This window comes from Morone saxatilis, unplaced genomic scaffold (genome assembly GCF_004916995.1).
Source record: "Morone saxatilis isolate NCDOM2014 unplaced genomic scaffold, NCSU_SB_2.0 Contig17, whole genome shotgun sequence".
NCBI lineage: Eukaryota > Metazoa > Chordata > Actinopteri > Moronidae > Morone > Morone saxatilis.
Window position 1 is genome coordinate 3,368,033 of NW_023339729.1, and position 23,435 is coordinate 3,391,467.

Below are 23,435 nucleotides of genomic sequence, written 5' to 3' on the forward strand. Positions count from 1 at the left end.
ATATTAATCCATCAGGTGTGTAAAAACTACAGGTTATGAACTCTTTTTTAAAATACAAAAATATGAAATTATCGGTTATCTTATGGTATCAGCCAGGAGAAGCAGGTCATTATCGGTTATCTTATCTGCAAAAAAAATCCATATCGTGCATCCCGACTCACAAATATTGCTTTTTTAGCTAGAAATATAGTAACTTAGATTGAGCAATTAAATGCTGAAAATGCTGACGATTTTTGGGAACAAGTCTAAATTGATTGCTGCACTGACACTGTCATTCTTAGTAGCATTTTCAAGCATGTTTACCTTTTGCCTTTACCTTTAGCTTTTCTAGCAGAAGAATGGGATTAACTGACATTATAAAGATGATTTTAGGAAAATTGCCCACTGTTGCCTCATCAACACACAAACACTGTCATTGCCTTTGTAATGGCAAGATACTGCTAAGTGCTAAGTGCTAGCATGTACGGTAGGGTAGAGGGTCTGGGGACGACATGTTTGGCTTAGTGCTAACTGAAAGGCAGCACAGAAGGACTATATAACTGCAAATATTGCTGCTTTCATTAAGTAATTAATCACTTATTGTTTTCACTACAGCGGCACAATCTTCCAGAGCAGAACTGGGCCTCCCCAGGAGGGCTTTCAGGGGAGGATCACTGAATGGAAATAAAACAAATATTACACTAGCTATTAGATTAGTTATCAAAAAGAGATATAGAGTAGCATAAATGTGTGTGAAAGAGATAGAGCAGTTTGGGGGAACTGTATGTTTTTCCCACTTTACCAGAGTTAGAAACTACTGCTCTAGGACAAACCTTTCTTTTTGTATTTGGCAATATTAGGCTATCTTGGCTCATTTTCTGAGTGTCTATGGGTTAGGGTTAGGGTTCACCTTTTTCCGAGCTTTGTCTGAGAGGAGGCCCACTGTCTCAGACTTTGAAAACCTCTGGTATAAAGCCAAATTCAAGTTAATCACTACAGATCAAATAATTTACTCCTCTGTCTGCACCGTAAGAAATAACTCTAAATAACTATAACTCTTCAGGGAGCATCCAAACCTTGACAAGTATTGTTTTTGTCTGTTCCACAGTGATAAATTAAATAAGCATCTAGGCTATAATCTAAAAACAAAATGTTCACATTATAGTTGTGATTTTATACAAAACCGCCATAATCCCTTTCTCGTGTTCATGTTAAATTTGATTACATCACACAGTGCAAGAGGTACAGTTATATATGGAGACATGAGGACACATGTTATATAACGCAGCACTGTGACTGTATGGAAGCAGGAACACAGTAAAAGCTAACTGATAAACCTAACCTTTCAAAGCCACAGATGCTCGATGTGACCGATCGCCATGTGTACCTGCATCACCTCCATCTGTCTCCATGCCACTCAGGTCCTCTGAGTTCAACTCATTTTCTCTTTCATTTTCTCACTTTATCCCATCATCTCTCTCATTTTTTCACACTGTCTGTCACACTCTGCTTCCCTGCCTCTCTTACTTTATTTTGGCCCTTTTGTTTTGTTCATATTCCCCCAGTGCTGGCAAACTGCAGCACCCGCTGTAAAGTGTGACGATGGGAGCTCACGGCACCCTGCGTGACCTCGAAGCCCTGCTCTCCCTCCCTCAAGCACCCTACTGTACTTTCCAAGAAGGGAGCAGAGAGATCCATGTCTAAACAGTGGAAAGAATAAAAGGCAGTTAATGCAACCTCATTACGTAAATGCGCTCTGCTCTTATGAGCTCTGACCACAGCTGAAAACGACACGAGCAAACTATGGTCAATAGCGTGCTGTGGGACTGTGTTTACATTTGACATCAAACTGCGTTCACAGAGAGGACAACTGCGGCCCACTAGAAGGCAAGGAGAAGGCAACTGAAAGGTGAAACAATGAAGGAGGAGGAATAGGTACCTCTGCTGGAAGTAAACAAGACTTTTTGAACGATGTGTGCCTGTTTCCACAAAAGACACTCAACAACTCACCTATGACGCAGAAAGGCTTCCTGGCAAAGCGGAGTCGTCCCTGCCACCCTCTGTAGCGACAGCAGCATCCTGCCGACCAGATACGGACGATGTACTCCAATCCAAACACCACAATCATCACAAACTCCTGTCCAAGAAGACAGAAACAATAGTTGTTTTGGTGGTGTGTTGACAGAGGAATCATGATGTATTAGTCATTGCTTATCAGGAGATTAATTACATCCTCACATGTCATTATACATCATCAATGCAATGTTTTTGTGATTAAAATGCACGCCAGGTTGACAAAGTATCTGATAATGACCCTGACAGCACATTCGGCTTCCATTTGATAATAACACTGATGCAATTAGCACAGTGCAATTTGTGAAATGGTGGTTACTGCTGTGGGGGCAATCATGTGCAGTAAATGCTCGGCTGTACAAAAAAAATCAGACCTCTCCTTTAGTTAGAGGCTTTTGAGAAACACACATTGAGTCACACTAAGAGCATTTTAAAAAGCATTTTTGCCCACCAGTAGCTCTGACTTTCTTTCTGAAGGCAACTCTGAACTCCATTTAGTGTTATTAGTACTTCAAGCCAGTAAAGTTCTTAGTTTGAGGGCAGGCACTTAAACCAATGAGCCATTGAAGTCTATAGGTGTGCTATTTATTACAGAGGAGGTGCTCTTCGTTATCCTCCTTCAGTGCTTCACATCTCCCCTCTCAACTGTTAACTGTTGCTAAGGTTTTCAATTTACATTCTTCCATTTTCTTCAATACGTGCACTTCTCAGCCTTGGCTACTGGAAACAAGTAAAGCATTCAGCATTTCCCCAACAGAATTATATTCCTGGCACTGTGGAGACGGCTCTTTAGACCTCTGTGTAGGCAAAAACATTTTTACAGAAAAATATGATTCAAGTCATTGTATGAGTAAAATCTGAATATTTGGAGCATTTTACAGACTATGACCTGACAAAGCTGAGACCAAAGGAAAATTTTTCATGGTGTTTTATGTTTTTTAGCTAATCACACTGGAAGGAAGGGGTCCAACATTCTGCCCCCAGAAACCTAACCATATTGCATCATATTGACTTGTATTATGTAGAACAAGGTCAAATCGTAATGACATGGTGGACTCTGTGATTATACACTAATGAAAACATAGCTACCTGTTTAAAGGGATTTTAAAGATAAGAGTGAGAGCATTTTACAGCTGATACAAGTAAGAAAATATCTAAAAATATTGTATTGCGATATTTTGTTTTGTTATATTTTATTGATCCTCAAAAATACTAATTACTATACTAATACTAATGTAAACCCCCATTGGCTAGATAGCAGTGAACGTAAACTGAGGGCTATGATGTTGGATTTTACTTTGAAAATTGCAGATCCTAGTGTTCTGGTTGCATAAAAAATAAAGATTATCGCAACATATGACAATATATTGAATTGTAACCTCCTGTATCGTGATACGTATTGTGTTTCCAGATTCTTGCCGATACACTGCCCTAGTTGAAACCTGAACCTAGTGAGTGTGCTCTCATGTAAAAAATTTGTAAATGAGACAATTTAAACATATTTAACCCTTTATCGGGCAATATGGCATATTTTGGTGTTTCTTTTTTTATAGGTGATATACTAATATTAACACATTCACTTGTTTACGGCTTTCTTTCACAAATAAATTCAAAGTTGGGCATTGATCTTTCGATTTGTTCACAATATAACATAAATTAATTCATAGATATATTGATGGGTAAAGGCATGATTTCTTCTGCAGCGCTGTACACTGCTCAGCTCCTTCTATTGGAAGAGGAGGACCTGCTGTGCCACAGATTGTTGTTCTGCTAGCCCACCTAGACATCACTGACTTTGATTTTCAGCCTAAAAGTGAATCTTTTTCTAAAAATCAAAAAAGAAAAAATGTCTTCTTATATCTTCCAATAACACTCCAGGGTTTCAATCAGTGCCCTATAAAGGGTTAAACACTTCTGTACTGCAATTTCTTGTTATTGGTGTATTGTCCTGGCCAGTTTATTGTTGAGGCTCTAGTGATTTACTAGCATTTTGTTGATATAAAATTCCTTTTGGCTGATGGTTGTCCAGTTTCTCACCAGGATGAGAAGACAGTAGGAGGAGAAGTCCTGATGAGCGGGGATGGTTGAGAACACAGAGAGGACCAGGCAGCTGAAGACCAAGATGAACCTGAACAACAGAAACGAAGGAGAGAATCGTAAATACAACATGCACGCACAATTTGACAGGATGACATCAATGATCTGACCTCTGAAACCACCACACTGACCAGCAGAGCAAATCTCAAATTCCAAAACATTATTTCCACTGCTCACAGATATGCTGTTGATAATAGAAATGCACACTAAAGTGGAGCTGTCCGCTGTATTTTCCTCTGCAACAAACTCTTGAACCCATTCTGGCACTGTAGGAGGAGCAGAACACGAACAACCTGGCAGCACAATCACAGAACTTATTTCCTCTCTGCAGTGAACCATGAGGCCGACTATTATTCAATTTCCTGAGATATCAAGTTAATCATGCTTGTTTGTGTAACATGATTTGCAAGAAACAAGCAGTGAAACTGCGGCTATTGGAAAACAAGCAACATCCGACCATTTCCACACTCCGACTGTCGCTCCCTCGGCCAGGAAACCGTAGCCTTCCATCTTCATAACCATAACATGTTTTTTTTCCATCGCATAAATCTTCCGAAAACACATCGTTGTCTGAAATACGAGTGCGGGGGTTTAGAGTTACGGTGGCTCTTGATGCTAAACGGTGAGAGCACATCTGTGTTTTATCATCTCAGATCTCCTTTTAAGCCTGCCGGAGAAAGACCGGGTGACATTCTGTGTGTGTACTTTTCATCGTTGTCCAAGGAGAGGCTTAAGTAAAGCAGACACGGCTTTCTTTTTCAGTCATGTCCTGCTTCATGTTTGTACAGTTACACGTTAATAATTCAAACTGGAGACCTTCCGCTGAGCTCTGACCTTTAGGCCTCTACATTTAAAAAAAAAAAAAACATAAATGGAGACTTCACACTCAGGCCACAGTGGGTTTTTAGAACTTGTTGCTGAAAACAGCTGCCTGCCAACACTATGAGAGTGGTGACAGTGAACCACAACAGTAAAATAGTTCTGTTTGATTTGCCACACCTGTGGTTATTGTTAAAGATGCTAAGACCATCTTAAACTGAGTTCTATTTGAAAACAGTTTGTAAATTGCTGGGGGCAGGAAATGTGCTCCATCTATCAGAACTCGTATGTGTTTACATCTGTTTACATAAAACTGATTTCTGATTCATCAAACATACCCGGGACCAACTGTTCCGCTGTTTTTTATTCCATTACATGACAAATGAGCATGCACACTTATTATGAGCAATGTGTGAATGCATCAGTTTTCCAAATTTTATCTGGTATTTAGACAAACAACCCTCGTTGTATGTGTAAAGAAGAGAACACACATCACAAATGAGTTTACTGACATGAAAATACTACTTTTTTACAACAGGATTTCTTCAGTCAGTGCAATGATATGTCTCTACTTACCAACTATTAGTGCATGGCTATTTCAATTCTTAAAAAGCTTTTCCCCAATATAATCCATTTCCGCTTGCAAAAATATTCATTATTGGCAATATGACATCTGCTCTACCCATAAAGCAGTTTGTCCATCTCCACAGCTGTATTGAAGTAGAGACTGGGGACTCCTAACTACCAGCCCCTTGGTGCCAAATTGACCCCAGATTATCACAGAGTTGAAAGGAAATCTTTCAAACTTGAAAATTGGGGGCATCAGGATAACATCCAGTGTTTGAAAGGCGCCTGTGTGAAAATGGTGGGTGTGCAGAGCGGGTCAGTGTCCCATACCCTACAGTACAGTGCAGGACTGTGCTGTTCTGACCCCGGTCGGGCCCTCTTTGACATCCAGAAAGACAAAATTGAGGTCAAGATTTTCCACAGCCACAAGGATGGTTATGTCATTATTTCTCGACCGTTAGGTTCTCCTCCTGCTCCGTCACACGGCTCAGATAGCGCCTGGAGGTTCTGAGTGAAATAAAAGCATAAAGTATCAAAAGTTTGAGGTTTGCTCTGTTGACATTTCGAAAGATTTGAATAATGTGATTCGGATTGGATGAAAACATCTAGTGACAAGCATTGTGGTGCTGTCAGCTGAAAAGCAAGCTCCTTGTCACCGGCACACCTACGCCTCTCACACTTACAAGGTTGTCAGACCGAAAATTACAGAGTGACAATCAACTCCCCTCATCCATAGAGTTTCCATTTTGAATATATTTACTTTAAGAGAGAGTAGAGAACTACTGAAAAGCACGCTGACAGTGTCATTAAGCTCTCAACTAAGTTCACTAATTAATCCCACAATTTGGTGTTCTTGGCTGGCCTTGGTCCCTGTGTGTGATGATGCCGCACGCTCATAGGCGGCAGAATTAATCTGGAGTGTCTCGCTCTCCTCCTCCAGCAGAGTGATCGCTCTTAACCTTCCAAACAGCAGCAGCTAAAAATGAAGCTGGCCTACACAAATGCACAAATAAACGCACCCTCGCAAGATAGAGACATCTGTCCTTCCACCCAATCCCCTCTTTCAAACGCACACTCCACCCCTCCTCCACTCACATATAAACAGAAAGAGACCCAGAACCACTGAACGAGCGGTAAGTGCTCTGATTTGCATAATTTAATTGATTTGTTTGGAAAATGGGTTGCAAGGCTAATGACTAACGTCCTTAAACTGCAACGGGTGGATAAAAACAGATATACAGCATCTCTGTCATCCTGCACACAGAGGTGGCGCCAGAGAGGAGGCTAGAAGTGGCACAGCCCCCCCCCCGAATCTGATCAGGCCCCCTTCCACAGTCAGAAGGTGATACATGGTTGGCTTGTTATTATCAGAACCTCTATATGAAGTTACTGGTAACATTTCTTGTTAGAAAGTCAATCAAACGACCCCAAAGAGACGCAAAACGACCACAAAGAGACACCCAAATGACCATAAAGAGATGCAAAACCAAAATCTGTCTGGCGTTGTTCACATGTCCAGGGCCTAGTTGTTTCATAATTATACATGGCTGTAGGCTTTTGAGATATAAATAGCAGCTATTTATTAATATTATTTCATGAATATTTAAAGTCATGTATTACACTGAATAAACAGTGTAACTATTAATAATCTACACTTTATTCTTGCCCGGACTTTAAATTTGAGTCGTAACACATTTCCCAAGTGTGCCCCTTTTCTTTGAATCTGTACTATAGTCTGGCTTGTCTGTCAGGTGAAGGACTTCTTTTTATTTCCCAAATCAGTGGTTCTCAACTGGTCTCACCTTGGGACACATTTTGTCATTAACTCGCGATCCACTTTTGCAGAATTCCGACCAAGCAAATATACTTTTCAAATAGGCTAGTAAACACATATATAATGTCATCATGACCTTTTGTAACACAGTATACCACTTTTTCATCCCTGCATTCAGGGAGAGAGTGTCTTGCATACACATCAACACATAAACACACACTCCCAAGGTTGGCATTACACACGCACAAGGAGCAGTCATACGGCTAGTATACACACATATACAATGGCATCTTTATGAAAAGACATGAAAAACACACATATTTTCATCCCTGCAATCAGAGCACATTAACAGCTCAACTGCATGCTCCAAATTCTTATGAATATGAATAAAATTAACATCATAACTCCATAACTGCATTTACACACAAAATAAGTAGGGCTGTTTTCAATTAACAGACATTGTGGAAGCTTTTATGTCAAAATAAAAGTCAGACATCAGAGAATTTAAAATATGTATTTTTTTTACCAGATATATACTGTGGACAGAGAAATTCAGTGCAACCTTTACACCCACAGACTGACACTGAGTATAACGTGTAAAGAAGCATTACTCTGACGACTCCTGGTCATGTGTTAATTGGGTCACAGCGCATTAATAGACTAATGATGCCATAATGATCGGATCTGATTGGGTTTCTTATGACGGATTATACCAGAAGAAGCTCTCACTCACATGACATCTAGATATGTCCTCTGATGCTGTCCATGGTCCTGAAAACAAATCCTGCTCCTGCCTTTTGATTGCACCCGTGGGTTGTTGATTCATCTTTGAGTTTTGCCTTCAAGGGGCACCATCGCGGTATTTAGTTCGGGTTGATATGAAAGCAGATATTTAATTGTCTACGACTTTCTCGCTAATAACTATCTTTCCCTATTACCCTGCCATTTCAACTGAGCCATGTCTCTGTTTCAAACCACATAATACTAACCTTGCCAGTTAGTATACCAGAAGGGAATGCACTCTACCAGGTTGAAAAGGAAGTAGCATAAGAAGTTCACCAACAGATGTTAATCAATCTTTTGCTTTGAAAAACTGCAGCCAGTTAAGAAGGAAGTTTTTTTTAAGACTTTACTTTGTGTTTTCTTAGCTGTTCGTGGAGGTGATTCACCCACAACCACACCTGCTGGCAATTTTTTAAGCATTTTTCTTTCATGCTTTTCAACCCGGACACTCACAAAACTCAAATTATAGCTATTTGTATCACTTTTTCTTGTGAACACTTGGGCTGCAACTAGTAATTATTCTCATTATCGATCAATTACAGTAAAGGGGCATAAATTTGTCTGGCAGAGGGTACTGTTGTCCTGATGGGGCGTCCTAAAACCTCACCTGGTAGAGCTGGAGCCCCATTTACAATCCAGTCCTTGCTGTGTATCATCCCCTCTCTCTCTCCCCCCTTTCCTGTCTCTCTTCAGCTCACACTATCTATTAAAGGCAATAAAAGCTAAAAAAAGAAGGTGATAACAAGGGACAATTTTTTCACTCTACTGATTAAATAAAGCTGAGCCGAGGATCAGGGGAAGTGTGTGTCACCTTAATGTCAGCTCTGCGTTATCCTTAGTAACTTTATGGGGAGGCGAGGATACAAAGTGAAACCTAAAACCTAATAAAAGACTTGTTTGGGCTCATAAAAGTAGCGGTGTCTGTCAGCCTTTCGAATGTCTGTCTGTTTTGTTAGTACACTGACTGAGTGTGCTATTGTTCACTTGTACAGGATCTGTATGAATTGTATTATTAGATTATTGAATGGTTTTTGCAATACATTTCTGTTGTTATGAGAGTCCTTTTTCTGAGATTTTCATGTTTTAGCTTTAGGTTTCAATTCTGAGGCTCTTAGGCTTTTAAAATGCTCCCAAATGCTGGTAGATTACCTGAAAAATACAACATAAAACTAAAGTATCTAGGAGGAAATTATGTTTTCTCTTTACAATGAAACAACATAGGCATCAGAAGTTATCACGAGGTTCAAAGAGTAACACATCATCCATAAAACCTTCATCACCAGTGGTCTGAACATAAGTACCCACAGTAGTCCGTTGGCCTCGCTTTATGGAGACTGTGACCCAGAGACATGACCTCTGACCTTCCCTGTGAGGTCATGCAGTTACATTTCTCCATGCAGTCGGCCATGCGTCGCATGTCTCAAAGCATTCTTTACATTCGCCCTGACAAAGTGTTGGCCTATTCCAACAGCGACAGGCCTTCTCAGTGTACCCTGCACATTTTAGGGGCTTACTTTAGGGGGAGGAGTAGATTTAAGGTCTGTGTCATACACTGTTAGATTGTTATCACTTGTTTAAGTACTGTAATTACATTTCCTGTCTTTGCACTCTTTCAGCACAGTCACACACACACACACACACACACACACACGTATGCACAAACACTCTAAATCTGCAAGACAGCCTGTGTGCATGTGTTCTGTGCGAGCTATCAGCCGCGATGTGTTATAAGCCACAGTGCCGACAGTGAGCCGGGGGGGACTGAGTGTGTAAAGCTCAAAGGACGCTGCTCCGAGACTGAAGACGGCAAAACAATTTCCATAATGCACCTGGGCTCTTTCAAAAAGGCTGAGCCAGGGATACACTCTGTATTTTGTCAAGCAGTGTTAGGAGAGGGGGTGGGTGGCAAACATTGTGTCTCTCCTTCTCCATTACGCTGATGTTACGTGTCTCACTCTGCAAGAGGCATTGAAAGAGAGAGCAGAATGAGCAGAATGTGTTTGGGAGATTAGACGAGTGCAGAATGAACTTGCAAAGTTGGCTCAAAGAGCGGCCAGGAGCAGTGTTTGGTGTGAGGTGTTTAGGAGGAGTCCCGTTGGTTTGTTGTTTGTGTTGTGTGTGAGGCTTTCTGCTGTGCTGTGCACAGTGTTTAGAAGAGTTTCGATAACACACAGCACTGTGGAAATAATGCACGCCGAGTCTGATCCATTGGTGCTCTGTGCATCCACACAACAGAAGGTATAGCAGGAGGATTTCCCAGCTGTTATGGCTACATTAAGAATAAACACTTGAACTTTAATATTACGTATTTTCAATGACGTCCTCTTTCGTGTGGGGCTGCCATGCTGTTTATGTTTGGGTTGAGGAAAGGAAAGTTCTCTTCACCACAATAAAAGGTTTGAATATTCGGAAAAGATTGCGAAGACAGCACATGACAGGCACCTAGTCGAATGCCAAGATTTCATTTCATAACAATGTTTTGCTCTTCTTCAACTTTGTAGACAAGAGAACTTTCTTTGTATGTGATACTTTTAGACATGCAGGCAGGCATGGGACAATATGAAAATTTCATGTCACGATTATCTCGGGCAAAATAATTGTGATTATCATGATAATCAGGATTCGACTTCTTGCTTCTAAAATGACACCCCAGAAAATCAATATAGGACTGTTGGCTGGCAAGCTAGACGTTTTTTTAAGTCGTGAGAATATTCAGAATATCACAAGAATAATTAGGCACATGGTTGCCTTTCCCATTGCATCCATGATGTGTTCAGACATCGCTGGATGGAGGAAGGACTACAGGGAGAGTTTGGCTGTGAAGTTTAATGTGCCTTTCTCCGCCTGGGGGCTACAGCTGTTAGCTGAGGTGACAGCAACATGTCAGACAGCCATACAACTTCTCAGGATAGCTTATCAGTACAAAACAGGAGGCTTTATATGTCATTTCACATTGAAGAGAGGCAATAGGTGCCACCATGTTAGCGCAGAAGAAGTTCCGTCCTCACAGTGAACGTGACACACCCTTCATCTCTCAACAACACCAGGTGATTCCTGACGTCTTTTCGGCCAGGCTAACCGCCGCCATACCTCCTGCCCCTGTGCCAAGTTATGTTATGTTATCCCTTACTACTGTAATTATTACTGACATTACTGTGATGTGTGGTTCGTTGATCTATCTGGCTGAAGTTCGCCTGTGATAGAAAGATGGTTCATCCAATCACCTGCTACGTATTTTGGGGCAGCAGTAGCTCAGTGTGTAAGGACTTGGCTTGGGAACCGGAGGGTCGCCGGTTCAAGTCCCACAGACCACAAAATACGGAGTGTGGACTGGTAGCTGGAGAGTTTCACCTCTTGTGCACTGCCGAGGTGCCTTTGAGCAAGGCAACCTAACCCCGAAACCTGCTCATAGGGCGCTGGTAACACGGCAGCCCATCACTCCACCATCTCTCCCCTTTGCATGTCCACATGTGCATGTCCACATGTGCATGAAGTGTGTGTGTGTGTGTATAAAAAAAGAGTGAAAAAAACAATTTCCCCCTAGGGGATCAATCAATCAAGTATATCTTCTTCTTCTTTGCCTGCCCTTCTCCAAACAGTTCGGTGCAACAAACCATCTGCCACAGCCAGGTTGACTAAGCAATGTGTTATTGTCCAAAACTGAATGATAACAATGTTGTTATAGACTGACAGCAGTCCCAGGGAATGCTGATAATACATGATGATATTTTTTATGACATTAGCATAATATCGCTGTAGCATTGCTGAAAACCGTGGCTTCAACTTTAATGCCACTGATGTGCTGCTGTGAAATGTGAGTACATTATGCAGACAGTTTTTCCTGCCTCAGCCTGCTGGTAGATGTACCTGTCAGCATCTTTTTTGTGCTCTTTCTTCCGCCCCCATCAAACATGAAAACCTCTAATGCTATGTTCAAGTGGTGCACATTCTGCCAGCTTCAGTCACTGAAACGCTTCATTTAGTTAAACGCGATGTCACCAATATATAACATTAATGCTCTGTACAGGGAGGCTTTGTTACTGGGGCTGCTGTTCAGTTGTTTCCTAATAATATAATAAGAGGCACCTGGAACTACAAAGACTGAAAATATACATTCTTTAATTTGTTTTCATTATTAGTATTTTCAGGATTTTTACTTGTTTTAGGATTCAGTTTACAGTATAATTAAAGTAGCTCTAACATTTTTACTCGTCCTCACCCTGACAAGATGATAACTATCTTAAAGTGGTACTGTAGGTTGAGACAAAAAATCCTGACAGCTAAGCTTGTTTTCAAACAGCAGTTAAATGAAACACTTTAAATATCACATATAACATCATGTCCTGATGTCTTAGAAAAATACGCACAGGCTCTAAGATTTATAGGAACACAGTGTGTACTGTGCAATGTGTTCTCTTTCAGCTCATAATGTCTGTGACATCTTTTTTTTTAGAAGTCAAAAATAAATGGCAACTGTAGAATCTAGTTGAAACTGCTGTGAAATGCTTTGCGCTGTTTATTTTGCTATAATTTCAATATTTTGCACTTCACTTTTAAAAGCCGGAATCTTGCCCTAGTTGGTGTTATATTGTATAACCAATTACTCCGTCATCTTAGATTATTTTCTACTGGGCCCCAAAAAGATAATTAGTGCAGAAAGCAGATGGACAGCCTGTAATGCTGCTCAGCTACACAGCTGGGCAGAGATATCACAGCTCAACTCCCAAAAAAGAAACACAAGAGGAAAACAAGAGGAGCCTGTGTAAGGGCATGCACATAATCCTCTGTGCTGTGAATTGATGTTCTATTACAAAAGCAAAATGTGAAGGCGCTACGTGGAGATAAAGCCACAGAGACCACCCACAGTGCAATGCTATTTCACACTCGTCCTTCATCCGCACACATCCAAGAGACTATAATGAAAATTCTGCAAAAACTGCCATGGGTATACAATGAAAAGTTAAGGGCCTTTAACATGGTTGGTAGAAAAGAAAGAGCACTACATCTGGATAAAAAACCACAAGCGTGCAAACCCGTAAAGCAGCCTCACTCCAGTTTAATGTGTCCTGTTCTCTCATATTGAGGCACGTAAAGAGGCTGTGCAAATTAAAACTCCATCAGCAGAGCTGTAGGAGGACTTGTAATGGAAACTAAAGGAGGACTAAACAATTCTGACTTCATAAATGAGCCAGACCCAGACTGTGCGGCCTCCCACTGTTTTTGAAGCTTTGACGTGTTGTCGGTGAGGACAAGACCTGCGATTTATTTTAATGATAAGGTTATAAGTTATAAAGGTGAAAAGGTTATCGTTAGCAAGCCTTGATTTCCCCAACTATAAAAACAACTGTTGCAGGAAAATGTACTCATTAAGGTTCACTATGTGAGTGGTCCAAACAACAAAAAGAGACTCTTGGCTGGTTAATATGCTCTCTGTGTGCAGGTGAGTGTTTACCTCGATGATGGTTAAGCAACTTATAATGAAGAAGTCAAATCACTCCCTGTAGGCTAACTCTGATGTTTGAATAAATAGACAGTGGGCTTTAACATCATTTTCAGACAGGTAGCTAGCAAGTAGCTTAGCTGGTGGACAGAGTTTTCAGGATCTCCTGTTTAAGGTCTTTTAGTAGCATCTAGCGGTGTAGTTGCAGATTGCAACTCACTCGCTTCACCCCTCCCTTTCCGAGTGCGAAGGAGAAACTATGTATATATATGTATGTATGTAACTATGTGCTTGTGTTATTTCTTCCACCCTATTTATATCAATTAGGGTAGGCCATTGGAACACAGTTCGAAAGCACCACAAACCATCCAAATGGAACATACAATTGACTCATCACCTCTACAAAAGTTTTAAAAAACATTTTAACCTTCATGAAGGGAGGATTTACTGCAGGACTGCACTACTTTTATAAACTGGCTACTTGAGTGTATGCTGGCGGTGACAGTGTGCATTTGAACATCTGCTTTAAAACCGTGAGATGATGTGAGTGGTGTGTGGTTGTTTACACCCACTTTAAAAAGAGCCACCTGTTTTTGCACAGATACACTTTCACATCTGGGGTTTAACTAGAACAGATTTCAGAGACACAGAACGCCTCCTACCACACAGGTTCCCATCTGGTAAGTTGGCCACTCCAAATCACAGTGACTATTTAATGCACAGTCATCTGTGACTGAAACAGAGATTTTGGGTGTCTTGATGGGCAGCATCTTGGAACAAGAACACTCGACAGTGTATGGCAACATGCTGAAACTGATGTAATTGTGTCTATATCTTGTGAAAGTACTTCACAGGATGTGATAAGCACTGTAGAGAGCACCTCCAAAGTGGTCAAATACCTCAGCTTGGTCAACAGCCCTCCACCTCAAAATCATTTCTTGACGTGTCTGCAAAGTGCAAGGTGATGTAGTATGAAGAGCGAGAACGTCTGCGTGCCTTTATTTGGAACTGCCATCTATACTGTATGTGACAGGCCAATTCCTTTTGCACAAAACTCACAGATGGTAAATACTATCAAATAATATATTTAAAACAATATGAATTTTTCTTTAAGAAGTTTTCATCACCCAAAGAATTTCTATAAAATCCAGACCAAGCCTCTAATTCAGACCACAAGTAGCTACATCAGGCTAGTAAAAGAGACCTGCGTCTAATTGGGACCCTGCTTTTAATTTAAGTTTTATGTCAAACAATTTCTTTCAAAGTACTTATTCACGTTCTTAGTTACATCAGGTATAACGTACTAATGTTGTCCTAAACCTAACCTAACCTAAATCTAAAAAAGTAATATTTATGGCTTCAAAAAGTTAACAATGCAAGCTTTACTTTGAAGGTCTAACAGGATATTGCAAATTTATTGTTGCTAATTTTACTGTGGAGCCCTGCGTGAAAATGACGGTAGAATGATAGAAACAGCGTCACAGTGGTTGCTGGGTGTGAGGGAGTGTGTCAGTGGCATTATAATATGTGTGCTTATTCATAAATTCTCTCTTTCTCTCTCTCTCTCTCTCTCTCTCTCTTTCTTTCTTTCATTACCCAGCTTCAAATTAATGAAGAAAGCCCTCTTCCAACTGAGAGTGATGCAAAATGAAAAAGGGCCCTTTAGGACAAGACTGGCATGACTATTCATCCTCACTACTTTAATTTAAGTATTTCTCACACACAGCTCCCATTATCCCTGTTATGGGAGAGGATATTGTCCAAAGCAATCATTGTCAGGGATTGATCTGTGTCATTTGCAAGCCTATTGATCCTATCCCATGGTTGAAAATGTCCTCAGTGACTTTCTTGTACAGTCGGCTGCGATGTGCTCAGTGCAGTGACGTCCCACTTTTCAGCAACTCTCTCCATCGATCCATCCATCACACTATTTGTCTACTTTCTCCAGCCAGTGACGGGTCAATACTTGGACCTTAAGGCTCCGCCCCACTTTTATCTCCAATCTCCCTCTAGGCAAACAAGTATTAATGGTGCCAGGTGAGGGGATAATGAGGCACCCAGACATAGACTCACCGAGGTCGGGGAGTGGCAGAGGCACACAGAGCACTCATTGTCACACCGTAATGAGAGACGGACATGAACCGGCGTCCTGGACTAACCCCACAGAGTTTGGGAAACTAATACCTTTATGTCTTGCATAAAGACATCACCTGTCCAGATGGTGTTCTGGCCCAACAACCACTGGAACCACCACACCCACGCTCCCCTGTGGTGTGCATAGCCACCTACACAAAGGTCAGACTCAGAGATAAATAAACCTGCTGTATGTGTGGAAGATGAATCAGCAGATTGGGGGGTAGGGGTAAAGTTAGAGGCTTCAGTTCATTCGGAACAGCTGAATCTCAAAGGTCAGCAGAGTTTTGATCAAAAGATTTCAGCAGGACTAGTCAGCACTGAACTGAAGATCATTGTCAAGACAAAATTGACCCAATGCTTCAAACTTTAGAGCCTTAAACTAAATTAAAATCCCCTCTCTCTGAAACACTCCGGCTCAGGTGGGTAAACCACCGCAGCACACATCACTTTCATTGAGTGTGGAGGAGACCAGTGGTGCCGAGTGCTGCGCAGCAAATTCATTCACTGTGATATCTGCTCAGGCAAACCCCTGTGACCTCAAAATAGCAAGGACCCCATTAATCAACGGTGCAGGAGTGGGCCGGTCGATGGGCTGACGTCCAGCATCCATCTCCATGTAGTCTAAATTTGGGTGATAACGAAGGATGAAGCTGATGGCTGAGAACATTAAAATGGCCCGCACTGATGTGCCAGAGCTAGATTATTAATCAAATACAGATATACGTTGTGACGACAGCTTTTCAATCAACTTTGTTCTTTAATCTTCTGTTTTGCTTATTTTCTTCGGTGGTAACTGATGCTGGAGGATGGCATTCGAAGGTGATCAATTTTGTCTGCCACAAACTACAAAACAATCAACAGTCTCTCTAAAGCATTACGTCAGTGAACCTAAAATAATCACACTCTTCAACTGGGCTGGCCAATGACCAAAAAGTTATCTTTACCTTTTAGCTTTAGTTAGCTTTAACTTCTGTATGAACAGTGCTCTTTTGTTTGTCCATTCAGTATTAGTTCCTTCTACTTCTCAAGAAAATTACAGAGTTCTTAATAGATTTCTGCTCCTGAAAAGATAAAACTCTTCACCTTCTGTTCATAAAAGAAAAGAAGGGCCTAATTTCAAATAAAATAAAAAACAATTCAAAATCTGACATTTTCGACATACACAGCCAAAGCAAATGCATACTGTCATTTGCATTTTTTTGCATATGAATTCATTGTATTCATTGTATACAACCTTGCTGGCATTAATACCCACATAACATCAAACTTCAATGGAGGTTTTTTGTATGTACAGTTTATGAGCATAACAAAAAAACAGCTTGGAGGCCCAGACAACTTACTGTGAATATTTCAAGATCCACCACAAGGCTAAACACACCAGTGTTTCCCCAGAGGAGCAGGAAGCCTCAAGCAAGGACACAAATGCATGAAAAGTGATAAAAAAAAATCAACAACTGGGTAGTGGGCGGGGAGTGTGGCAGACAACATGGCTACCAGGGAAGCAAGAATTAAAGTGGTATCTCTGTGGTTAAACTGGATTATTAACAAGCTATTCAAAAATATTTCTTCTACACTTCTGCTTCAAACACTGAGCTTTTTTTATTTAGTAGGCCTGAACCTGATATTGTGACAATACATTAAACGATCCAAACATGGAAAGATCTTCCCCTTTCTTGGAGGGCAAAACATTTCTGTCAAGAGACAAAATTGTCTGATGATAGAATGTCTCATAACCTGCTCATGAATCCAACATATATTTCAGCTGTTAAAGCCTGTTTTGGAGAAATACTACCACTTAAATTCCATTCAGTTCTTTAGTGGTAGACTGGGAGTGATCATTGGAAATGTGATAATGCTGTGATGAATGACCTCTGGATGACATGACAAATGAGCTGCAGGGGAACACTAAAGACTTTACAGAGACTCCATAACTCCAACACTGATAACATCTCATAAAAAATATATAGAGGACTACAAGGAGGGCTCTGTGATGAGACCTTAATGATTCTCAGCAAATATCTGATGTAAGAAGGAAAATGACTGTCAGCCTCTCTAATGGCAGCCACCATAAACCACCCAGATACTTCCAACATGAAGGATCATCAATAACCTTACATCATACATATATACATATCTGCCTGTCACTGCACATGTGTATGAAAAAAGCCAGGAAACACTTCATTTCTTTGTCCCTTTAACACACAGGGCTCATTAAAACCAGTCAAATAATCTGGATTTAGTGTTTTTTCCTCCGCTTGATTGAGAACCAAACCATCGTTCCAATATCACCTCAAATCACCCGGCCATAATCTCATCAGAGATCGGGGTGATAGCGTCACGCCTGGATTTCTAAACATAGTCTCACAGAAGCAGCTGAGCAGCATGTATGAGCCCTGATCCAGTTAGTGTGAAACACGGAAAAAACTGCCACCAGCCAGGGCTGTCAGCACACATCAGCGAGCATGTAGACTGTTTAATAGAAAAAGGAAGCAAAACCAGAGGTCTGCTCCATTCATATTTATAGTATTTACAGTCTCGCTGTCTTTTTCATTTCTATACCAAAATAGCTGGTGTGGAGGCTATTTGTTGGAGCATCTATGTACAGTTGATTCAAGGTCGTGTTAATTAAGTTACAAAATTTAAACCTCTTTTTTGAAAAGACAGTAAAAATGTCTAAAATTGGCTCTCTCTTTTTTGGCTTTATTTAAAAGGATTCCAAAAGATAAAGAAAAACAGCAACAGGTTATTCACCTTCACTGACACTCAAGTGCAGAACATAGCGTGAAGATGCTGCTGGTGTGTGGGCTTACTGTACATAAAGACAAGACCGAGAGTCTATAGCCATGAGGCACAGCACCACTTAGAGTGTCATTTTGCTTTGGTTGTGTATGACTTGCGCTGCTTTTCTCTGTCTGTGTTTTTTGTATTTTTACGGCATTTCCCTTGTTGCTTATATTATATATTTTTTCATTACACTAATTTTACTCTACTGAAAAAATTTAATTCAATTGCTTCTTTTAATTATAGGACACAGTGTGTGTGTGTGTGTGTGTTGTGTGTGTGTGGTGTGTGTGTGTGTGAGAGGAGAGTGATCTCAATCAGGAAGTCACGTTTTACAAATGCTACAATAAAAAACACAAACCTCCACTGCAGCTGACAGAACACAGAGTTCGCCCCACATTTGTCTTTTTGTCAACAACAGCGCCATCAACTACCTTTTGTTTCCTCAAATGACAATTTACACTACTTCTTCCACCAAAATAAAAGAGCTACACACACTGAGTCATCCAAACACTTGTATTACACTGACATGCAAAGTTCATTAAGTGGGAGCTTGGAAAGTACAAATCAGCACATTTCCACTCACGTCACTGCAGACATTTATTCTCTCTTTATATTTAGCTGCATGCAGAGATGATAAAACACAATTACTGAACAAAACTCACAATGAGGACTTGAAATTGTTCCTATATACTCAACAGTCTTATCATTTCATTACATTTTGCGGGCCCTTGTAAACTGTATTGCGTAGGCCCTTTCATTATGAATTTGCTGCAGAAGAAGAAAGAAAATTTACACAATGGCTTTCAAAAGCATATTCAGCAGCCAGCTATAATATCAGGCTGGAGATTTACATTATTAGGTCTCGAATATGATGAGATGACACCCAGCCCCGGATTTGTCCCTTTGCTTTCGGTTCAGGAAAATTAATACAGTCGAATAAAAGCAATTACAACAACAATGTCTGACAAAGATGAATAGGCAGACAAAACAAGGAGGAGGGAGGCTTCAGTGAGGTGATGAAAGTGTATTCTCAGTGGCTGATGCATACCTTCCTGCCATCAGTAGCCTCATCACCACACAAAGGTGGAGGGCCATTGTTAATAGAGGACTTCTACGTCTGTTGCCTCTGCTAATTCGGCTACAACAACGCTCAACGCGTTTTTCAGCACCTTCCTCGCTCTTGCAGCATTGAGACAGCGAGAAGGATGAGAACTGATTGATGGCAGTCCTCCCTGATGATGCTCTATTGATCCCTTTGGCTTGGCTGACAGTAGATATTAACGGCCAAGAAAACACATGCACCTGATTGCATGCCACCGCTCATGGGAAAACCATTTTCCGCGGAGTCCTGTGGAAAAGCAGTACACTTCCTGTTCAGTCGCAGTGGTGAACAGCACATTCTTTGGCGGGCCCTCAGTGTCTCTGTTAAAGGGATTTGTTATGCCGCTTTTACAGAGTGGGTACGCTTCAGACCGATGCGTGCGACTGAGAGAGCCTCTCGGTTTTTGTGGAAACAATAATTGAGGTGCCAGATAATCACGCTCAGTGTATTCTGGAAAAACTGTTGACTTTTCTATTCAAGGTAATTTGAACTTCAAGCCACCGTGGTGTAACAGAGAAATCTGAAATCTAAAACAGAAAGCAAGAAGCACATAAAAAGGCCTTCCAATATTTCAGAGTGACAGAAATGTTCTGGTGAAAGGTTACACAGCGAGACGCTTTATGTTGTAAGATTGTTTTTTAATAACCAGGCGCATTTTTCAAATGAGGGGCACTCACGGGGTCAGGAAGATAAAGCACATAAATACAGGAGCCGGTTGGCTGTTTTTGTTACAGTAACGATAACAACCTCACAGTAAATTACAACCGGGCTCAAGCCGTGGCCACGATGAGAGACAGCCCGAGAAAGCCAAATGGAAAGATGATATAAATCTGAGATGCTAAATCTATTCACTTTAGAACGCACAAGTTGGAAATTATGAGAAGTTTTTTGGTTAAAGGGTGTGGGGAGGATGAGGTCGGAGATGGAGGTATTTTCCATCCATTAGTGGCGTAGCATGAGATACGCACATAATTCACTTTCCACATCTTCACCCAATTAACTAATCGCATCATAATCGAGCAAGCTCTGGCTGGATGTTTCACATCACTGAGAAGTTATCGAGCCCCGAAAGCTAAGCAGAGCTTCTCTCATTCACACACAAGCAGACACACACACTTACATATCCATAACAGGGAGCTACATATTGTACTCTGAAATTATATGAATGAGCACAGCTGATGCAACCAAATACACTGTCTCCAAATACATTCTGGCAGACATTAGCTTCTCAGCTGAAGTATTTTTAAAAGCCAAATATATGAATTAAGAATGCATAATGTGTGGTGCGGATGTGACCGGCTTTGGAAGCTCCTGTGGCTAGCAGTGCAAATTCTCTTTAATAATGTCCATAAAATGCTTTAAAACACATTATAAAGCAGGAGTCACAAAAGCGCTGTGATGTAAACATGTAAAAGACACTTGCAGGTGAGAAACGGACATGTTAACATTCAGGCATTTACATTCACAAAGGATGTTCTCAAGCAGTGACATTAAGCAGGGAAACAAAGAGGTTTAAGTAGAGGAGTGTTTTGATCCAGTGCCACAGATTAGTTTGAAAAGGTCACTAAGTCCTTCAGGGACAAAGAAAACACTACTGGCTTTAGTGGATCTTTAGGGACTCTGCAGAGATTTACTGTTATTGAGAAGGCAACAGTTTTCTTTTTCTGTCATTTGACGTCCTGTCAGGGCCGATACAAATGGGTGACAAATCAAAACCATCATGAAGTGTCTTGGAAAGGTGTTGTTCCAACTGAGCCTCCAGAACAGCTTTAGTGCTCTTTGGAGAGCACTGTGTAACATGAATCTTACATTTTACATATAGTCTCTTGGCAGATGCTTTTATCTAAATCCCCCATAGGTGATTAACCGGGTTCAGATCTGGTGAATCTAAAGGCTATACATGATTTAGAATGTTTTCATCAAATCATTCAGTCAGCCCCCGTTTGCCTGGTTCTAGACCTGTTCGACAATTCAAATAGGTCTGGTGTTTTGCAAATTCACAACTGTTTCTTAGGCTGCAGCAACAACTGACCAATAAGAGCTTTTTAATTTTGAATTGGGGCATCATATGTCTGTGCCAAAGCCAGAAAAAATAGCTACGCCCATGAAAAATAGGCACATAAAAGTGTAGATGAGACTGACGCATCTTAGGGTTCTGCAGTTGGACGAATATGATTTTTGTTATTTTAATTTGTAATTAATGTACTGCTTCTGAAGAACAAGTGAGAACCACTGTTCAGCGTCAGACCTGGTCTGACTGTGGCCAGTTGGAAAATTTTAACACATCGGCCAACCCTATTGCAGCAGTACAGGTTGTTGTCTCAACATGGAGTTCGAATCCAGCCAGAGACGAAGTTTCGGGCCTTCATTTGTTGTTTGGCTACGAACAACAAATTGATTATAGAAAATGATGATATAAAAATGTGTAGAAGGTGCTGTTTACATTTTTTAAAATCAATTATGATGTTGGCAATGAACATTTTTTGAGAAATACTGCAGTTTCTTGTGGTACTTGAACCTTGAAGGTAGGGGTTGGTACCATTCACATTTGAACTGATAAAGGTAAGTAGGAATTTGGTACCCAGTGGTACCTTTTTTTGGTACTTTGGTACTGTAATAATATAAATGTACTTTCAGTATTCAAAGCATGTCCAAACATCACTACCACTGCGTGTTGTTTTTAGTTATAAATGTGTTTTTCACTGCTTACTGTGTGAGACATTGCCTGTGAAAAGTTTCAATAGCATGAGTCTCAGTCAGTGTGTGTTGACAGCCCTGTGGCTAACACTAGTCAAACTGTAGTCAACCAAAAGTGAAAAAAGCCCCAATATCTCCAGCAACTTACACAACGATAAAGTTGTTAATGTCTGACTTAAAGTTTTGTCTTACCTGGAGGGTTCAACTTCTACTAACGTTAGCCTTGGCTGCTGCTGGAACTTTGCTTTCAGGCTATCAAACATTACACTCATCAGCTTGTAGATATATTTTGTGTGTGACCAGGTGTTTCTACATGTGAGACGTATTGCCCTAATCAGCTTTACAGTTTGCATTTGACAGCCTGTATGCCCTGACTCACTGTGACTTGCACAAACTGCAGTGGTGACGTTATGTAAGTCTCGCTCTCTCTCTTTCTTTTTATACTGTACTCTCTCATCCAGATGCGGCCTCTGGTACTGAAATGTGGCACAGATTGATTTTGCGTGAATTGGTACTCGGTAGTACCGATGTAATTCGAGTTCGGTACCCAACTCTAGTTGAAGGGGCCCCCCCTATGAGATGACAGTACCAGCAGTGGCCCCAAGACAATCTGAGTTTGAGGCCCCTTTGTCGCTTGAAGGTAAACACATGTCACTTTTGGACATTTGGCGAAAAAACTGATGTTGCCTTTTTTTGGGGGGGGTACAGTCTTTAATATGATAGGATAGGTAAAAAAAGAAAAGAACAGCTTTTTATAGGACATGTATTTCCCAAGAATGTGTGAGTAGAGCAGCATATTTACAGCATATTTACAGTTTGTTGTTCCTGTGCTCCATGCCAACAACTGCCAAAAACACATTCCAATAGATTTCTTTGTCTTCTGTTCACAATAAGTTGTTGATTTGCTTTTATGTCATTCTTGATGCTCTTTCAACCTGTGTCTCTAACTCCAGAATCTGATTAGTTTGGCTTTCATTCCCCATGACACTGAACAAAGTGTTTTCACCCTGGCCGCAAAATGTCCAAAGAGTAGTTTTTGATCAGGTCAATAAGGATAAAAGAAAATAGAAAGTATGTAAGAGAACACATAGAAGGGGTGACTTTTTGTAGGATGTATTTCAATTCAATTCAATTTTATTTGTATAGCGCCAATTCATAACAAAAGTTATCTCAGGACACATTTC

The 23,435-nt window shown here is 40.7% G+C and overlaps 1 protein-coding gene across 14 annotated transcripts in view; it reads right to left on the reverse strand.

Moving 5' to 3' along the window:
• LOC118326832 (potassium voltage-gated channel subfamily KQT member 5-like) overlaps positions 1 to 23,435 on the reverse strand; it is a 110,029-nt gene that overhangs the window by 27,430 nt on the left and 59,164 nt on the right. For all 14 annotated transcript variants that reach the window (XM_035659944.1, XM_035659943.1, XM_035659940.1 and 11 more), the window contains exons 2-3: positions 4,090 to 4,180; positions 1,990 to 2,116 (exon numbers count right to left, since the gene is read on the reverse strand). In XM_035659944.1, the coding sequence (XP_035515837.1) occupies positions 1,990 to 2,116; positions 4,090 to 4,180 (218 nt within the window). The remainder of the gene's footprint in view (positions 1 to 1,989; positions 2,117 to 4,089; positions 4,181 to 23,435) is intronic.